This window comes from Amblyomma americanum, chromosome 5 (assembly GCF_052857255.1).
Source record: "Amblyomma americanum isolate KBUSLIRL-KWMA chromosome 5, ASM5285725v1, whole genome shotgun sequence".
NCBI classification, from domain to species: domain Eukaryota; kingdom Metazoa; phylum Arthropoda; class Arachnida; order Ixodida; family Ixodidae; genus Amblyomma; species Amblyomma americanum.
In genome coordinates, this window is record NC_135501.1 from 206,217,959 (window position 1) to 206,239,296 (window position 21,338).

A 21,338-nucleotide genomic window follows, 5' to 3' on the forward strand; every position below is an offset into this window, starting at 1 on the left:
CGCAGGCGCCGAAGTTGTGGCGTTTTTACTTTTTTTTTTCTCTAGCTGAACAAGAGGTCGCCGGTTGGATAGCCGGATGCAGCTCTGCGGCCCCGTTTTTACAGAAAACATTCTAAAAAAAAAAAACAGGACAGGAAAGTAGATGCGGTCGACATGCTGGCCCATGCTGAAGAATGCTCGCGTTTAGCGGTGCGCATATAGAACAATAAGGACGGTGCCCCACTACCGCTTTGGAGATAGCCTAGTATACAGGGTGTCTCATATATTCAATACATATTTTTCTTTCCTGAAAGGAGTCACTAAGGGCTTATTAACCTACGAAAATTACAAACCTGTTTAAAGAAGACACCCGCCTGGCAAGATAGCAACTTCAAAATCGGTGCTCAGGAGTTGATATGACATTTTTATAAAAGTTAACTTTCCATTGAATTAGCTGAAACAACCTGCATAGTTTGCTAGCAGCAAAAAGTAAAATACCTGCGCTTTGCTAACAAAGTGCGCCGAGTGCACGCGACTATCAGAGTCTCAAACCGTGAAAATCACTGTCGAAATAAATTTTGTAGACAGCATCCGCGGTATTCTCCTCTAGGTCCTCAGAAAGGATTGTACAATGTTGAACGTGCTCAGGATTCTGAATTTCCGTTCGCGGAATTTAGACGATATGCATGTAACAACCTCTTTTCATTCCCGGCTCCTGGTTTCAGAGGGTAAAATTTTCTACTACAGCATGTGCGAAAGAGAACTATAGGCATTCGCTTCCAATCACAGGCTGTATGCAATATAAACTATATAAACCTTGTAACCTGTTAACACAGTTAAGATAACGTAGGTTAATCGTTTAGTATTTGTACTTCCCGAAAAATAAAGAATTGGAGCTGGATCGAAGATGGACAGTTGGGAAGTTGGAACTTGTTCAGCTTTACTAGAAGAGGGAAAAGACACGGATAGATATTGTTTCGTCTTGCTTGCTTTAATCTGGCTCTCTTTTGTTGTCTTCCCTCATATCCGTGCCGGTATTTTCGCAGGTATGTTAAGTCTGATCGGTCTAGTTAAATCGGCTTTTTTTTCTCACCTCCTTCTAATCCCGTTGTCTTATCTCATTTCGGCTAATTCCGCGTACTGCACTGTTTATTAAAATAAAACAGGTCACTCGCTACTCGATATGACCCATGGGGCATAGCGGGGCAACACAAGACAATGATGGCGTTAGCGAAGGTTCAGAATATCACAGGCAGACACGCCCGTATGTTTGCTTATCTTTATGCATGCGGACTTTGAATGCTTAGGTTTATAAGTTTATAGGGGTTTAACGTACCAAAGCGACTCAGGCTATGAGGGACTCACTTTGAATGTATACATTCTTGAGGTTCCTACAGAGATTACGGTAGCGTCCCGGGTTGCACCGTTTTGCAGTTATCAGGTAGCACGAGCACGAGTTGGTGCAAATGGATTTTAATATCAGCCTCCAACATTTTCGACACGTTTTGTCTTCGACCGGCATACAAGCAAGCCTAATCTAGATCAGTGGTAATGCTAGGCTTCGTTCTGTGCACGAAAAATGATCGCACGTCGCCAAAAGCACTCGTAAGGTCACAGGAATGGAAAATATATCTCTTCACGACGCTTGCCGAATAGTGAAGACAGTGAACTTTTCCTGCTGTATGTCTGGATGCCTTAAAGTGATTGTAGGTTTTGTGTGCGCGTAATAAGAGGTGTCCCGATATTCTATTGAATCTGTAAATACTTGAGCACAGGTTAATACGTCATAGCCTACTGAAGCTCAGCGCCAGTTGTTGCAACGCTGTTTAGTAAAATCTTCTATTTCTGGCCTGCCCCTTACAAGATTGTGCTTGCTGTGAACAGACCAAAACTATTTAATTACAGGGGCGACAAATCGTCGTGTTGGAATATTGGGTAGTTGAAGCAGACGAACAATAAACCTATAGAATATCTATCTAACACTGGGGCAGAGAACATAATAGAGGTCGTGGTAAATATTTGACCGGCAAAACACACAAAACAGTAACGTGCTGGTGGTCGAACGCGCTTGCTGTCAGCGAATTCAATGACGCACAAAGAACGCCACGGGGAGTGGGCACTAGATTGTTCCATCCCTCCAGCAGGTTGGCTTACCGATTTAGCGATGAAGAGCTGAAAAGTTAACGGGAGATAAATTTATGCGCCGTTCGGGTCAAGTTCCTTGGAACCAAATAGTAGTAGACCAGGAGAAAATGTGCAGCTCATGCTCGCAGTTATTCGCTCGTGATATCTTTACTACAATCATTTCGCTCATAAGCAGACAAATTATCACTAAATCACCTTGAGGTCGCAGCAAGTGCAGAGAATCGTTGCTGGGAAAAAAGAAATAACAACCCCTCCCTGGGCTCATATTTTTTACATTTCACGAACAACAAACACAACTAACGTGACTTTACCGACACACGCGGGGAGCGTGGCGGAAGGCATTTTATGTGGGATGGGCATCCTTTGCGGAACGCGGAGAATCATTACATAGGATTCTGGAATGAGCGCCACTTTTTCGTTCTTTTTTTTTTGCTCGACAGCAGATACGAGAAGCGTAACCAGAAGAGCTCGCGTGGGCAACGCGGCGACAGTCTTACACCACACGGTGCACGAAAACGCCATGGGTCCAATGCTCGGCCGCCCGATCCTGTCGAGGACGCCAACTGCATCACGCGCACTACTGCGATGACATGATTCGCAGCGCATCCGTGGTGGGCGCCCTTTTGGGGCCGGCTGCTACGTTTCTCGAGCAGGTGGGACAAGTATGGCAAGTGCTGTGCGCAGGGCATGGCTGGGAACGAGCGACGGTGTAAAACAGCAGGAAGAAGGGAAAATGAAAGACGAGAGAAAAAAGTACTGGCAGAAAAGGACAGCGAGACGGGCAGGTCGCACAGAAGTGATAAAAGTCGCCACGCCGAATACGCTCCGTGTAGCGACGATCGCAGAAGACGCACTGCGACATATGGGGCGACCTGTTGCTGTCGCCGACTTCTGGGAAACAGAAAGGAAGGTGCATGAAAGGAGAAAAAAAAGGAAAAAGAAAGCCGGCAACTGTTGCGCACAGCGAATGGGGAGACAAAGCGTAGCGCACAAGCAGCAGCAGCAGCAGCAGCAACAGGAACCGGCTCTTTGCAACACAGCAACACACGCACAGACACATGCTTGTGCGAGTAGAGAAAAACGCAGTTCGAAAAAAGAAAAGTACAGAAAACATTTTCCAAGAGATAATGAGAGCCTGGCAACATGCACGAGTGGCCGGGAAAACGTAGGCCACAGCTGGTGGTCTTCTACACTAGAACCTAGGCTGTCTAGGCGAACAAGAATTCGCGTTCTGTTTACTGAAGAGAGAATCCACGCTGTTTGCTTTGAAAATTGCTTTTGTAGACAGGAAATAGCGCAGTAACTGTCGCACTTCTCGGTGGACACCTAAACCAAGCCGTAAGGGAAGGGAGGAAGGTAGGAGTGGCTGAAGAGAGAGATAGAGAGAAAGAAATATAGGTGGTGTAGTGGAGGGCTTTAGAATAATTTCGACCACCCTGAGATCTTTTATGTCGTTTAAGGGGACACTCCATCTAATTTTTGTTCTTAGTTAAAATATACTATATGGCTTTCCTTGGCTACGTTGACGCTTGTCTGGCAGCAGAAGATACGTTTATTGCTGAGAAAATTTGACTGAAAATTTTTCGAACGACTTAATTCAAAGTTGTTATGTAACGACGGGAAGCATGGCGGTGCAGCCAAGCTTAAGGGATACGCGTCAAAAACTGTCTTGACGCACCGGAGCTTGCATGCGAAATCAGCCGATAGCAGAGACAAGTGTATTTCATTTCATGGCCTTTATTATGTTACAACTGCTTAGTTCTAAGGGAAAGCAGAATTTCTTTGGGATTTGAGCGTGGCAAATATGAATAAAAACATAATTCAATTTGTTCGCAGCGTTCCATTCAAATCAAGCCCAATGGCTGGGAGAAGATCAGCAACGACATACCTGTATATGCGATCAGCCGCACAGGTGCCAGAAATTTTCTCAACATTACCTAAAGGAAAGCCGGCGCCACCGTCTATGCGAGGTGATTAAAAACATTTCATGCTCTGCGAGAATGCCGGGAAGACGAGGTTTCTCATTTGCCTAGGCTAGTGCAGGACCGAAAACACTAATTATACCTCGAAATAGGCAGCTACGCCTTGAGGCTGTCACTCTGGTACAGAAACTTTCACAGCATTTCTCTCAGGTTTGATGCGAAAAGAGTTGTATTGTTACGGCTGAATCCAAATTTCATGTCCAACAATAGCCAAGCCAAATATGGAACCTCATCTTCCGGTCATCCCTGCGCCTCTTTATGGTTGATGAAGTGCAGCGCCACCAGCTTTCCCTCCAGGCAATATTAAGAAACTCTATGGGCGCCAGTAGGAATTTCCGAGTGGAGTACTTGCTATACCAACGCTGAATCTAAGAGCATTTGGAGAGTATATAAACAAAATAGACTGATTTAGCGAAGCCCACTGCGCATGCGCGAGCTTACCGGAAGCTGACAAGCCGCCACCTTTGACGAAGTGCTTCGTGGCTGAATGGTGGCTCTTCGCGGCGCCGTCTGCGCGACACAGTGCTCTTAGCGCCTTGAATGGCCTTTGATGCGTTCACCTTTCTGCCGTGGCATCTATTTCGTTCAGCTAAAGGAGCCAGAGGAGTCAGTACGAGGTTGAGGGAAGTGCGGTGCAAGTCGCATCTGGTAATGCTGTGGCTGGACTCTTTAACTGCTACAACTGGAACATTAGCGTGACTGTGGTGGCGATGCTGTCCACCTCACTGAAACCTTTTCGGTTGGAATGATGCGGTTGGCAATGAAAATGCGCTTGACAGTCACTTCGTGACTTTTATCGGCAGTACGTTCCTAGGCACGCTGATTCACACGTTTTTCATGTCATGTTGACGGAGGTAAAGGCAAATTAAATACCTGCCGACAGTGCAACACAAATCTTCGTAGAAACCGTGTCGATGATTAGGCTCACCCATAAGCGTTTACAGAGAACGCAGCCACCTTGCGGTTGGCTGAGCTCCTCCGAGAAAAACCGAGGGTGCCTTAACCCTTCTCGAACCGCGTGGCATACACATTACACGCGTCTCTGCGCGTGGTAAATGGATCTCATTGTTGGCTGTCGTCCTGAGTATCCGGCAATTAGTAATGCAGTGTTCTCGTGTAGCCATGACTACGTCGCGTCATTGTTTCTTGTATTCTTAATATAATCAAACACAATGGTGAGTAGATTTCTGAGCAGATGACCCGCGAAGCCTGCTTGAGGAATGGCATGGTGGTGTGACGTCAAGCCGGGAGTCAGTATCTATAGCGTGAGCTCCTGCCGTCTCTGGACCCGGTTTAGCCCAGTCACGGTTGTATACGAGTATGCCAATAGAAATAAAAAAGCGACCTTGCAGAGTTTTCACTCCCCCTCTCGACCCAACCACTGGCGTTGGAATGCCAACGACTGCTGTATGATAACACAGAGCTCTTCAGTCACACAATTTGCGAAACTTCCAATACGATCCGTGTATTTAAATCTGGTGATATGATTGGTTAAAAACTCGCAGTTAGCTCACTATCGCGACACAATAGTGGGCAACAAAAGATACTGCGTAGATAACTCCGATATGGTTGGCAACCGCAGTAACGGCCACAAAAAAAAAATCAATGGGAAAGATGCAGCATTAAAAATGCGTTGACGTAACAGCCTGAGAGATAAATTAAAAGCTAAAACAAGTAATACATTTCAGCGCTTCTGATGCTGATGGCCATGAAAGCCGACAACTTTTATTACCACTTCTAGCTGGTGCCTCAATCTGCTAATCTCAGAAAAGTGCAGCTTCGCCGTAGAGACGCCACGCTTTTATATCGACTTTGGTTGGGTGTTGCCTTTACTAAAGCCAATGCCTTCCGCATAGGGATGACCGACACCCCAACCTGTGACCACTGCGGCCATGAAGAGTCAATTGGCCATATATTGTGCTCCTGCCCGCAGTACAGTCCACAGAGGGCATGCCTTAGCCACGAACTTGACCAACTGGACGACCAACCGCTATCCGAAAAAAGAATTCTACAACATCGAAAGGACCTACCGTCGCAGAAGGCCGTGCAAGCGCTTTTGCGCTTCTTACAATCTACCGGCCTGTGTGAAAGACTTTAACTGGAACGCCTTGTGTGTGTGCGTCTCCATGTGTGCACGTTCCTTTTTTTGCGTTTTCCTCTCTGTCATCTTTCTAACCCCTATCCCCCATCCCCAGTGTAGGGTAGCAAACCGGAGACTCACATCTGGTTAACCTCCCTGCGTTTCCTTTTCATTCTTTCTCTCTCTCTCTCTCAGAAAAGTGGCCACCATGCACATTCAGGTTTCTAGATGGAGTATGGCGGCAGGAATGATCAAAGAGCTCAGCCTGAACACAATTCTGCCACTTCGACCAACTCACAGGCGAACATAGACGACGGAGACATGTTGTCGGCAGCGCCCTCTGTCAGGCCGTCATGCCCATTACAGTCCAGGGGAGCCTGGGCATTATTTTTTTAGACATTCTGCAGGTATGTATTTTCACTTACAACGTAACATAAAAAAGTTCGTCATGTTAGAGCTGCTTGATCATACCAGATGGAAAGCTCCCCTTAAAATCCTGTCATTGCCTCGTTGCCAATATGGAGGTAGAAGAAAAAAGGAAGGTAAGAAAGAAGGAAAGAAGAGCACTCATCGTCATGAACTTCAGATGAGCTGAAATGTATAGCCTGTTTCCGCTGTAAATTTGTCTCTTGGACTGTAATGTTCTCGCACGTTTGTTCCTGCATCTGTTTCACTAATTTTGTTGCCAGGCGTTGCAGTGGTTATCGACCATCTCAGAGCGCGTAACATGTACAGAGCTTATTTCATCTCTCAAAGACAGTCTGACAGTAGCTTAGCCCAAGTTTTGACCCAATCAGACTGCCAGGTTTCAATACGTGGCTCCCAAGTGGACTTTCGCAACTTACCTGATCGAAGGGCTTTGCCTCATACAGATGCTACTGTGAAAAAAATGAGCACTACATGGCACTAATAGTTTCACTTCCTGTTTTCAACGCCGTGTAATACGTCTCCAAAGGAAACATATTTTGTGACTACACAGAGGTAGGAGGGTTAGAGTAATATTACCACGCAACGCACAAGATGATAGTAATGCTTGGCAAAGCTTTCCCGCGCTCATAAAGTTATAACCTAAATTCAGCTGTGCGATAAATTACACATGTCCTGCCTGGCTGTTGATTTCCGGTTAATAACGCATAGAGACTACTCAAATAAATTGAGCTTGTACCTACCAGACAGCCAAAGATTAAGCGACAATTTCAGTAGAAAGAACACGAAAAAATTTTTCCCTACTTCACCCACATTTGCCGTTGGTATTACAGTACGCACTATATGGGCTGCAAGATATCACTGGAAAAATGCCATTACGCGGGATTCAACGTGTGGGTTAAGGCTAAAACAAACAAGAGTGCACAGCGCGCAGCTAACTTGAATAAGAAGTCGCCTTCACTTAATCGTTGTCAACATGCATGACTCTCGAGGCTACAGTTACCTGACACAACTGCGCGATAGTATATGCGTCAAGAGCTTGTGGCCAGAACGCCACCATCTCTAAAGAAAGGGAACTGCTCAAGACCAAGAGCGACCTCCTTTTTCAACTGCACTAGACTGCTAAGTCGAGGCTTCCTTATCGTATCCGCCTGGACTTACTGGGCAAAAGGAAGTGGCTGGAAAAGGCTGAAGCCTTTACACGCGCGATATCAACATCCGCCTATACCACCCTGACTGTACACGGGGGAGCCAGGCGCCCCGCACAGATGCCAAGAGAAATATTAGCAGAACATTTTTCTTTCCGCAAAAAAAAAAAAACCTACACAACACTCTCGCGTGCAGCAGAAATTGCACTAGTTATGGATTGCAGTGAAGCACTGCTAGTTGCTGGTTTTAGAACAGTGTCTTTGATAGAACGTTACTACTGGCGATATGATGTAGCTTTCAAATTCGATTACATTTGCATAAAATATCCGTTGATTATTGAATAAACCGACTGAGCGTTGTCCAGGCGGATTATTTTAACACCATAAGACAGCTGCCCACGAAACAGTGCGAATCTTTTTATATGAAGATATTCATTTACGTCGCAATCTATAGCTAAGCTTTCGAAGAAAACAAATTGAAAGGACCTGCTTAATTGAGCACGTCTATTGAGACCACTTTTGCGCACAAAATTACAGCAGTACCAGAGCAGTTATGGCTCCTAAGAAACAGGGGAGGGGGTGCATGGTTCTGAGAAGGAATTGAACCTGTGAACTTTTTCTAAATTATGGACTGAGAAATTATTATTTATCAATTAGTTCCGACCTAAGCATAAAACCAATGACTAAGCGCTTAATAATTGATCGCCGTGCTAAAGCTTTAGCTCTTTATTGCGCTAGAGCGCGCATTTTTGAAATTGTCGTTTTTCCATCAGGCAGTAACAGATGGAACGGGCTACCATTGGATTAAATAGCGAATATAGACATCCCTAGCAGATGGCTATCATGAGCTGCTTTATTATACTAAAGCATTGAAAATAAAGAGCGACACTTTTAAACGATATTTTCGCGCCTTTATATTCGCTACTTTCTATTTTAATTCACCCCACATTGGTCGCGGCACGAAATACTGTCAAATGTGCACCGCCTCTACAAAAATTACTACGGTTATTTATATCGGCGCACCTTGATCTCGAGAATGACTAGCAAAAGAGCTCAGTAATGAAATATGCTTTATTAAGAAAGATGTGTGGCTTGATAAGACATCCAAAGAAAAAAAATTAATCGCAATCACATTATGCTTAAGGTTTACGATGCTTAAGTGGTGTACGTTCAGTGTAAAACTACAGTACGCTAAATCAACAGTCGCGTAGAGTAAGGAACAAATTTTAACATCGAAACTATTGGCGCCGCACCAAGCGGATTCAAGAATACACTCTCTTTAAAGCAGTGCTGCAATAACCTGAGGCCGAGACAAGTGGTCATCAAAAAATACTGTAGCGACGATTCTGTACCAGCACGCGGCCCGAGTCGTAAAGTTGTTCACAATACCGCTCACCTTCTCGTAATCTAAGGGCCTTAATTAAGCGGTGCACCAGCTGCTTCGTTAATGAATTGTGTTTTACGGGCTGCGCAGATGAACCGAGGTTACGTTAAGCATCGATGTCGAGGCAATCAAAGAACCAGAAACGAAACCATAAGAGCGCATTGCTGGTTTCGTGTTAAGTCTCTCTCAAAATCACGAAAAAGTGCCCGTCAGACACACACGTGGTGTTGTAGTGGCCGCGCGCATTGTCGCTACTCTCGATGCCTTGTACCCACAGAGTTTCTTACAGTTAACTAGAGGCAAAGCTGGCGACGCTGCACCTGTACCTCCATAGGCGCTCAAAGCATCTTGGGTCGATGAGCTACTTGGTGTGAGACAGTAAGTTTTTTTCAGGAACACAGAGTGGAGTTACAGAGATGTCCCATTCCGTCCATGGCGCGCCCCCGAGCGCAAACGGCTTTGGAACGTACGTAGTGCGGAAAAGCGATAGTAGCGGAAACGCAGCAGGACACGACGCCAATAAAATGTTTCTGTTTTCCGAAATGCCGTGAAAAAAACCTCTTAAAATGTTCATGCGACATTTTTTTAAGCATATTTCTTTTTAAAAGTGTGTCTGTTAAGCACAAATATTGGCTTTTGTGGTCTGCAATACTTGGCCACTAGGAGAGAAAGCCATCGCTTATTTTGGGCAAACTTTACATCTATATGCTTATCTGCTCGTTTGTTGCAATTTATAGACAGGATATTGAATTTTAGGGCATTCTCGATTATCGAACAACTTTGTGCTTTTTTTCATTATTCTTTGGCCAAAAGTTGTGGTTCCGCACTCGGTAGCTCTCCGTTCCACGATTCTTAGAGAGCCCATGGTGGCTGAGGTGGCCTCGAGCAACCTCCATGCAAGCTCCCATAGGCGGGGTGCCAGCTTTCCCTGTAGTTAATAGTAAGAAACTCATTGCTTGTACCAGCTTCCTCGAACGTAATCTACCACTTGGGACAGCTGAGCTGCCTCACCAACGCAACAACTGCCACCAAACTTAATGCCTCTCTTAATCAAGCACGTCCACCGCTCTTTTCCAACAGCTGTAGCAAAAACATGTCAGGACTGGACGCAGAAAGAAAATTGTATGTTCTGTCTCTCAGAAAAACATGACAAAAATTGTTTCCTGGAGTACTTTACTTATACAGGCTGTTAGAAGGAATCAAATAAAAAAAAGTGTTTTCGAAGATGCGTCAATTACAAATTTTATTGTTTTAACTTACTTGGAATGAAATTAACACAGCGACGACGAAAAGAAACGACGCAATCGTAAAGATATTTCCCTGAGCATATACCGCTCTCGGCGCAGGAGAAGGTATGGGAAGGGGAAAGAGCGAAGTGCGGCCACGTATATTTGCCGTCTCTGCGAGGAGGACGCGGCTGTGCATCGAGAAACGTGTTCGTCGAGCTGCGCAGGCGGGCTACGCGAACGCATGCTGTGCTTTAACGGCGAGAGGCAGCAGTTTTACGCGAAAGTGGGCTGTCTGAAAAATATATACATATATACGGAGTGTGTAACTGGCCTATAAGTGCTGACGAAGCACGCAATGGTTCTGCATTCTGTTTCCACTGCGACCCCCCACCTCCCATCCCTCGTGTGCTGCTTTCCGCTGAGGCCTTAGCATGCTTCCTTTTATACGGACTGGCTATTAATGAAAGTCACAGAGGCTGTCAGTGCTATAGACGGGAGGTGATGGTTTACCAAAGACAGACAAGGTGGAACAAAGAAAGAAGCGGTTGCTTGGTCGCACCTTTCAACTGTCAATTAGAAAGCATGTAGTTAGAAAAAAAAACAAAAAACGTTAGAGATCACTGCGGCAACCGCATTGCAGAAATGCGTAACCACGTTTTTAGACCTATTTGGCTCTAATTAATTACCTAATTAACCTACATCGACCATTTTCGTTACTGGTTTAAGTTTTTTAAAGCGTATTTGATGCTCTATTCCACGTTTACAGTGCAGACAAGTTCCCGTCCACGCCGTTCGGGTGTCCACAAAAGCGTTTTTTACTTAATTGAATATAATTAATTACCTAATTAGCCCACCTTAACCATTTTGTCACTTCCACATCCTCGTTTAATGCTCTATCCGACGATACATTATTTTTCCGATATACGAACTAGTTCCTCCGTTATAGGACCGAGATTATCTAGTCCACGCCGAAACCGCCTACATAGCCATAGAATGCTTGCGCATTAATTACGAACGCAGCAGCCTCTCAGTAGTTCATCTACTTGTCGAAGGTTGTGATAGCCAGAAGTCAGGTAACGTACGAAATTTGCTCCAATCAGAAAGCCGGGCTTTGACACACGGTCTGTGCAGGTAATATCGCAAGTGATACCATCAAGGAGCTTTTATTGTTCATGTCGTAAGCGCTGACCCATAGCGCGAAGAGCGGTTCGCGAATTTGCATACGTAAGCGGGAAAGTCGTCTAACATTCTCGAACATGCATGCAGCCTCTGACACCACTGCGTCTCGCTGCAGAGAGCTCATAACGTTGCGTGCGTTATGCCACGGGGTCATGCCGAAGCCAATTAAAATGATCAAGACGAGTCTGAAATATCAAATCACCCAAATCGTAAACAGTCATAAATTTGCGACAGTCGGCTGATGATGGGTGTGACATACAGCCAGCCGTGAGCGCGAGATGCGACAATAGAAGGAAAGGAGGCTGCCACACGTCGACCACACAAACACGCCCTAATCGTAGCGAGCAGATGAAAGAACGCTGAAATTCAAATCGCGCCGGAAAGTCGATTTATGCGTTGAATGGATTCTATCGTTGTCTCTATAAAGTGTGTGCAGAAGTGACCATCAAAAATCGGTCCAGAGACAAGCGACTCAAAGTGCCTAATTCATATTTCATGATGATTTGTAATAATATTATTGCTACTGCTGCTGCTGGTGTTTCTGATAATGACATGCTCAACTGTTTATCACTGATGCGATACTCAGTGATACCAGAAATTCCTCTTTTGTATTGAGTAAAGCTTGAAATGTTTAATTGCGGCGGCAAGGTCGCGGTTTCGATACTTCGATACCAGCAGCGGGCGGCTGTACTTCGATGGAGGCGAAGTGTAAAAACTCCCTTTCACTGGAACTTAAGAGTGCGGTTCTGGGCCGCAGGTGGTCATAACTAATGAGGAACCTTTTCGTACACTGCGCGTGATAGCCTGCCAATTTGGACATACCTGCTTAGATGAAGACTCACTAATTAAATTCATCGGCTAGTTGGTATGTATGTAATCGGGAACATTGACGCAGCTTCTTTTTCACATTAGCAGTGAATCGTTGGATGACTTTATAAAACGGATTTGGAAACAAAATACAGCGATGACGTTATAAGAGGCCTTTGCCCTGCAGTGGGCGTAGTCAGGCTGATGATGATAATGATGATGAACAGAAAGGAGGATTTCGTTGAAGTAGAGAGTAATTTACACTAATTGTCAACAACGAGAAAAAGATTCAACTCTGAAATCTGCACTAGCGAGTAAAAACTATCACCCCTCTCGTTCCTGACGATGCCTAGGCAACACTGTATAGTCCGCATTAATTCAACCGAAATCTTCGGACACGAGCATGTTCGCATTTGGCCTCTTTACCGAAGTGCAGTGAGCAAGGCTGGTATCAAACCTGCGGCATTCGGCCTAGCATCCAAAAGTCACATAAGGCCTGATCCAAGGCGGCGAGTAATTATCGTACATAAAGAAACAAGAAAAAACACGCTTTCTTTTTAATTCGCCGACGAGGCTTAATTCGCCGCTCTTTTTATCACGCGCTACCTTCATGACGTACTTACGGCTACACGCACCGTCCTTCCGAGACTGGTTACAGCATCTGCTGTGTTGTGTTAAGTTTCAAAGTTCCGGTTTTATTAACACCGACCCATCGTTGTGCTTATCCCTCAATCTGTTTCCGTACGAAAAGTGCTATTTGGACTGCGTGAAGAGCAAAGTTTATGAGCTCAAGAAAAACTAATGTTGCCGGGGTTTCACAGAATAAGGCCAAATGTTTACTTGAGCTTTGGTCTCGTTTTAAGATACCTATCCAGTCTGCCTATCGCCCTGCAGTCTAGAACTATGCCAATAAACCCTGTAATGTCCAGACTGCAAAAAGTTTGGATAACAATTGTCAACTTTCATCGACTAAGCGTTACTGGCCGCAACACTTAGAAAATGAAAAAAAAAATACAGAAAGATCGTCCATTTATTGAAAAAAAGTACTAGTACAGAGTGGAGAATATTAGCAAATTAAGGTAATTGCAGAACGTAGAAAAATGCTAAAACTATGCACATATACTCAGGATAAAATAAAAGCTAAAACTATGAGCTAAAAGGAAACTTAATTTCATCAACCATTGATACAGCAGAGCTCCCCGCTCGAAATTTTAGGCTGCTTTGTTGGAAAAGTTAGATTTTGCAGTGAGTTATCTTAATCGTGCTGCCTACTTCTCTGAAAGGTGACAATTTGATTCTACTTTGAAGAACCCGTTGGGAAATGAGCTGTGCGTAACGTTGCGAAGTGCAGGTATCCTTTCTCGAGGGGAACGATAACTGTATTTACTCTTGTCCCGTCTGAGTTGAAAGTGATCTGCGAAGCATTAAGCTGTTAAAGAGGGAGGAAGTGTTCCCAAAAGCCGCGGTGAAGGTCCTTCGGTGGGCTTGCGCTATGGTTACGAAATTTTTAGCACACCGTATTTAACTACTAAGTAACATTTCATTTAAGCTGTTCTAACATATGTAGAATGAAGCGACCATGCATAGGTCGCCATATGTTTCATGTGCAGTGGCGTGGGGCGCGCGATACAACGTGTACTTAGTTAAAATGTTTAGCCAATATTATTACGCAATATCCGACACCAGTGTCATGTTTGGGAGGTATTTAGTGCGCATGGTTTCGGTTTGCCGCACTAAATATTAATATTGCACACCGTAACTATGAGCCACAACCGCAATAAATAAACAGGTGAATACAACTTGTCAGGCACAGTCGGCTTTAAAAAAGACAGAAAAAGCAATAAAGCGTAATCATGGCCACGTGACGCAAAAACGACGCTTAAAAGAGAACTTGGAACGAAACATCTGATCGTGTTTGTCAGCCTATAGTTGTCGCGGGTATTCGTAAATTCCAGTCTACAAATACTGCAAGTGCAGTCATAGAGAAATCGTTTTCACGGAGCCGCATCGCAGTCACATCCGATGTCTATATTCTGTGTACAGTGCAGCAGGCACACGAAGAGCTCGATGCGGTGTTTTAACGTTTTTGTCTGATTGCAGGCGCCGTATTTCACGATGACACTAAAAGCCAACCACAAAACGTACAATGCTGACTGAAATAACTTTCCAATTATCGGTATTTGTACAGCTATGTGATCAAAGCCCTGCCGTTCAGTGTTCAAGCTCTCCTCTATATATCACACGTAGGCGCTTGAGCTCAGGTAACTGTGTAATTAGCAAATTAATTGCATAATTAGCTTCTTCCGTGCGCGGGTGCCAATCGCCGAGGCCAGTGCTTATCACGTTCGATAAAGGCGAGTTATATGTGTGGTAAAAATAGCGAGAGGAAAGTTCTTCACAAGTACAAAGTCGCCTGGTATGCAAGTTGACGGTTTGGATATTTAACTTTGCAAGAAGGTGTTGCGAACAAAATATCGGAGAAAGAGCTATGCAAGCAGGCAAATAAACGTGTTATTAAGGAGGACACGTGTGCTCTGCATGAAGAAAATATATCTGCGCGCTTTTACCATGGCATGCGGGTATTTGCTTTCTGCGTGTTTATCACTGAAACAAGTGACAATCATGTGGAAAACGAACAACTTTCAATGTCCTCAAGTAAGCCACTTTCTAGTAGGTTTAGAATGACGCTGAAAGCCTAGAGAGCGAATCGCTTATAGCACGTCGTAAGGCGCTAGCAATCTCCCGTGACGATTTGCCGTATTACAAAAGTCGCAAAACAACAACAAGAAATCTGACGCGAGCACCTTCACAAATTGCGTCCACTTCTTCTTCAGTAATTGATTGGTATTGATTGATTGATGGATTGATAGGTCGGGGCAACTTGACGCTTTGTGATGCAGTGATCGAGTGAATAATAAACAAGTCATTAATACAGGATTGTTATTAGAAGCCTGCAAACAGGTCGGCAATAGAAATATCACATCGAACACTTGGCAACTTTCTATTGGAGAGTCGCCAAGTGAATGCAGGCGATAAGCAATCAGTTTACAAAGCGTAGCATCGGTCGTGAAATGACCGGCGCACACTTCATTACCACGCAGAAGAGATAAAAGGAGGGCTGTGGGAAGAAATGACGCGGACGGTTGTGTGTAACGAGATAACGAGACATTCACAAAGTGGCATGAGTGAAGTTTCTTTTTTCGCAGGGAAAGAAGTGAGCCTTTTGTGCACCGGCGTGTTCTGATGGTAATTTTTGGAGTTCGGCAACAACGCCTTACACACACGTCTTTGTATGAGAAGAAAAGTTCTATATTGCTGGCCCTCTAATGTGTGACTTTGTGTAGGATAATGAGGTTGTCAGTTGCAGGATGGGTCTCAACATTCTATTTGAAAATCGGCAAATGCATCGCGTTGGCGGCGCGTGGACGATTCGGAACAGTTTCGGTGCCTACCAGCTTTCGCGCCGATAAGGTTGATGCGCGAAGCACCGTGGCGTGCGGTAATTCCTGCAGTATCAGTGCTACGAAATACACAGAATTTGTCTGATCACGTGTTCGCAAGTCGGGCAATTCGTACAGAATCGAGCCAACATTACACAGTTTGGCCACACGCGTCTTACAGATCGCGTTTGCCTTCTCAGATATCTGAGTAGCATGTACGAACATTCGTTATTCCGCGCCTGTTACCGAACGACGTTCTCAGAGGGAAAACAATAGCTACTCACTCGAACCTCAGATGCCACTAACACCGAAAACGTCTTTTCCCCAAGTATTGCTGTCATAAATCCTCAGCATTGCTGGATTCGCCTTCTGAAATATCTGGATCGAACAGCGGGTGCTGCCTGTGTGACCGAATACGAGGACCATCCGTGACTGTTCAGTGATTCAACGGAGGCCGGACCAGTATTGATTGATTGAACTACGCGGTATGTGGTGGAAATAGAAGTCATGTGAGTCCAGTAGACACGTGATACAAGGATACTGGGCTGCAAGCATCAGAAGCGCACCTTCTTCAAGCCTTCTTTCTCGTATGCCTTCGATGTCTGCGACTGTAGTGGGACCGTCCGCGAGCTAATTCGCGCAAAGACACCTTAACGTGTGCCATATACGTGACGCAAAGTATTAGCTTAACGTGGGAACGCGTACAGACGCATGCGCACAGACACTGACCTGTGACCGAGCGCTTCCGCGGCTGGGGCTTGTCCTGTTTCCGCCGTGACATGGCATCGGCCTGCCTTTCCTCCAGTGTGGCGTCGTCAACCCCGGAGCCGACAAGTCCGCACGGGGCGCGACGGCCCTCCGGCCGTGGCCACTTCAGGCCTCTACCCTTTCCGGACTGCGCCCTCACGAGAAAACGACGGTCACCGACGCCTGCGGCGACCGCTGGACCGGGAGCACCGCCGATGGTGGTGGTGGAGGAACCGCTGCACTGCCGTCGCCGCACTCGCTGCTGTCCGAGGGAGGAAAAGCACTCCGAGGACTTCGCGACACGAACATCCACAACCCGCGGTGGTCGCCGTGACGCCGAGGTCGCACTCCGTCACGCTGACATCGAGGTGGCTGACGACGGGCTGGTGGTCACCGTCGTCCACCGGCTCAACTAGGGTATTCTCGATGGCGAAGCGCTTAGATTTGGGAGCCGTGGTTTGAATAAAACAGGACCCCGCGTCCAATGCGTCCAGTCACAGAATCGTCGTGGACGTCACAACAGGGCTGCTGTCACGGTTCCTCGCTGATTTGAGTTCTTTATTTTTTGTTTAAATGTATGTCCGCGCACAGTTAAGCGATCCGCCAGTTTCGGTGCCGTCGTTTTTTTTTTTTTTTCACCTTTCACGCTTTTTTTTTTCAGCAGTGTTGTGTTCAAAGCCGATCACAACTTTTCTACTTCCGAAATTAGCGAAATGCACTCCTGACAAACAAAAAGTACCCTCCTTCCGGCGTCTCGGTGGGGGAGGAGGGTGTCATGGCAAACGTCGAGTGACGGCTTTTTTTACTTCTGGCGGGAAAGGGCTTTTCTTTTGGCAGCGGTGGAGAGGAGGGTGGCGGAGCCAGTGGCGTTTTGAAAAACGAATGTCGCCGGTAGTAATTAGAGCATAACACGTTTTTCGAGACTCCTGCCGCAGCGAAGTTACGTCACATACGTAAGGAACCAACTCGCTTTTTTTTCTTAGTTTCACAAAAAAGACTCGAGGCAACTTCTCACCTCCTGCAAACTTCTTTTCGGGAGGGAAAGGCGGACGTTAAACCGCTTACGTAGCGAGGAGGCTGATGGGGGTGGGCGGGGGAGGGTCCCGTTACAAACGACGCGGTAAGGGTGTTGACAAAAATGTCGCTGCGCCCCTCACTCACTCTTGCCCGTCGAGAAACACAACACACGGGCCACTGCTATGTTGAGAGAGCGTGAAGCGCGGGTCAGAGATCACACAACGTCGCGGTGAGCTCCTTCGCGACTGCACGTGACGAAGGCGGCACAAGTATAACTCGATGTCACTGGGTTTTGTCGCTCACTGGAAGTCAACGCAGTCAGACGCTTCGAAGACCGCACCAACACAATCGCAACCAGTAAGAAGCACGCGCACAACACACACGACACTATGACTACTATCCGAGTTGATGAAGATTGGGCGGCGCGAACCGTCGACTAGGCACCAGGCACGGCAGCTGTCCCCGCACGACTCCGGCCCCTACGACGACTCAGGGTCTTCGAGGCGCGGCGGGAGAACCACGTTGTCGTCGACGCTCTCTCGGACACGGCGGTGACGATGACACACGCACACACACGCCGACGTCGCACCGAACCAAAAGGGGAGGAGGAAGAAGATGAGTCGATCGGAGAGCGTCAAACGAAAAGAAAAAAAAAGTAACAAAGCACTCGCCGCGGGCAAAAAACAAAAACCAAAGCCAAAACACAAGCACGCAGCACACCAGCGAGCGCGTCCTGCGTGTCTCGCCGGCACGCTCTGGGCTTGTCCGCGAGCTCGGGCGGCAAGGCTCGCGCGCAACGCGGTCTCTACGGCGACTCGCCGCTGGCTGGAGCGTTTTTCGACCCCCCCTTCTTCCACCCCTCGCTTTTTTTCCTCCCCCCACCACCACGTTGCTTCCAGCAACAGCAGCAGCAGCGGCAGGCGAGCCTTTCTCTCTCTCGCTTTTCCCGTTGCGCAGAGCGAAGCCGAAGCTGTCCCCTCCCCTCCTCCTTGCTCTCTTCTCCGTTCGCCGGGCCGCGGCTGGAGTGGAGAGAGCGAATAGGAAAGAGGCGGAGAGGAGGACAGTCAGCCGCGGGGACAGCGGTCACCGCGAGTGCGGCGCGGACCGGGCGCCCTCTGGCGAGCGGCGCGGCGAGCGGCGGCGAGCGCGTTGCCCGAGGGCGGTACTTTTTCGCCGCGGCTAGCGCCCGGCCCCGGCGGCCGACGACGAAGCGGTGTGGCCGACGTTGACGCCAACAGCCGGTGCGCGCAAGGCGCGCGGCGTCCGACCGCCGACGCCGATGATGACGTCTGATGCGCGAAGCAAAGCGGAGGGAGCAGAGCGCAGCTTAGAAAGGAAAGCCGCTGCTGCTGCACTGTTGCTGTCTTGCTAGCAGGGGTTCCCCTTCGGATGTGCGTTGCTCTTATCCGCTAATGTCAGCGGTCACGAAGGATGAAAGCCTTCAACGGCATGGCGTTTCAGCAGCGTAGCCTCTGGCTCGGCTAAACTGGCATATTTGCGCTGCGTGGGTAGAAATGAGAGCGCTTATGAAGGAAAAAAAAACACTTCGGAGAGAAGGGCAATGCGCGCTGAAGCACATTTTCGGAAGGAAGAAGACGTGTTATCATTGCGGATGCTAGTTGGTTTCAGTACAGCCGTGACTCATCGGGATTAGCCGCACTAAAAATTAACTTTCTGTGGCGCCGTGTGACTGTATTGATAAGTATGACAAAATTTGCAATCGGCCGAGGCTAGCCTATTCTTTTTCAAGGTAAGCTGCAGTGAAACGGTGCAGGGAGCGCTCTTGCAGGCAATCAGTCCATTCATCATTGAATCGGTTCCCATGTCTCTTTTTCTCTCTGACTAAATATAGTATTTTTAGTTGATTACCTGATATTGAGCATCATAGCTTCGGTATCACCACGAATATTCTCCAGTTCTTCCCCTTGCTATCTGTCGCTCTTCGTCGAAGGAATTTATAACTGTTATTCTATGTTATTTCATAACCTCTTTAAGGCAAGGACAAATTTGAACCACTGCAGATTTTAGAGCGTGAAATCGTGTAGTGGATTTTGGTTCGGTTTAAGTACCGCAGAGAAAGCGTTCATTCCTATTGCTGTGAAGACATGGTGCAAGGTTGCCTTCGGAGTGGGAAGGGGGCGTTGCATCACAGTGCAGCAGAGTGGGTGAAATCGCTGTTTAGGCTAGTCAGTTTACATCACGAAGTGTAGTTTTTGAATAGAGAGCAAGTCCCATTATGGTGGGCATTATCATTGTCTACAAGTGACTGTACTTCAACAAATTGCATTCATTGCTGGACTAGTTTGTGGTGCATATTGGTGGCATGTAGCCCATCCTGTGTGTTCTCTTTTCTGTACGCGCGAGCAACCCATCTACATAGAGCTATTAGTTTTGAAGATGCATTTAAACAAGACATTAACCCAAGGTTCCAATTTACGTACGCATGACATTTAGTGGGAGAAAAGTTGCTTTTCTTTACTTTTTACAACCATTTTACTGCAGCTAGAGAAGTGTGGTAAACGCAGCAGTAATTAAAAAAAGATGCAAAAGGTGGTACATCGGAAATGTAATTACCACTAGTGAGGTAATCGAAATCAGTGAAAAAAAGCGCATTTGCTGACGGAAAGAACAGAATAGAGATAGCTGGGATGTTGTACACGGAAGTGGAGATGGCTGCAAGCGTATGCTGCCCCACCACCGCGCTTATCGCCGCTGTAGTTCCATCAGATGCGTGCACCGCGCAGGTTCCAAATCACTTGCATGGTGTATCTCGGATTTCCCCACTTCGGGCTTAAGAAAACACTCCATGACCATTACACTATGACCAGCTTGAGTTGGAGAAACTACTTGTTGGGTGACCGTCAACACCATGCACCATTAAAGATTCATTTGCTGGCGCTGCAGGTCACTGTTTCGTAGGCACTGAAGTACGTAGCTTCTTGGTACATTTATTCGAGGCCTGAGGCAGTGTTTTGTAAAGATCCATTCGCTCATTATCACTGACAGCTGCCGCCTGTGACAGAAGGAATGCAAGCTGCGACGCGGAGTCATAGAGCTGGGGCCGACCAATAGCAAAGAGACGCAAGAATAAATCGAAAAGGAATTATTGAGGAATACAGACCCTGCTTTCTTTGCAAGGTTCCTTGGAATGACCAGATGTCGTCCGCTGCTGTCTCGTGTCCTTAATGTTGTTTCCTGATTAGTGCTCCAGACCTTGTCGGCTGCACAAATGATGCTGTCGACAGAGACAAACACGAGCGCTATCTGCATCATTGTGATCTTGAAAAAAAAACGAAGAATGCCAGTTGAATTCTTTACCAAGAAGGGATCCTGTCGACTGCGCCAAATGTTTAACCGTGACATGCTAGAAGAATTGCGCCACCGACGAAAAGTTCGCGTGCACGGCGCACACGAGCGATAAATCAGCTGTGCACGCTTCGTGGCGTTCCGAACGGAACTCACAGGTTGAAGTGCGCATATAATCCGATAAATCGTGAGGTTGACAGGGTTCTTAGACAATTGCCTCATAAACAACGACGAATGCTCAAACCAGGCTCGGTCAACAGGAAGGCACTAAACGCTAAGTCATCTGAAAGCACTGAGTTAACTTCACGGCTCTTCAGCCATTCTGGGAAAGTGTATTTTGTAAATTCCAGCCCGATGACGATATGCAGTGGGAACACATTCGTTAAATCGTATATGAGGAGCGATGAAGACACATTCCTATCGTTACCCCCTACGAATGCTTACGCCACTTCGACACCTCTACGCTGTA

The 21,338-nt window shown here is 46.7% G+C and overlaps 1 protein-coding gene across 1 annotated transcript in view; it reads right to left on the reverse strand.

Moving 5' to 3' along the window:
• Cph (BCL11 transcription factor chronophage) overlaps positions 1-18,375 on the reverse strand; it is a 524,704-nt gene extending 506,329 nt beyond the window's left edge. The window contains exon 1 of the mRNA XM_077666674.1: positions 16,529-18,375. Within this exon, the coding sequence (XP_077522800.1) occupies positions 16,529-16,580 (52 nt within the window). The 5' untranslated portion in view covers positions 16,581-18,375. The remainder of the gene's footprint in view (positions 1-16,528) is intronic.
• Between the last annotated feature and the right edge of the window lie 2,963 nt (positions 18,376-21,338).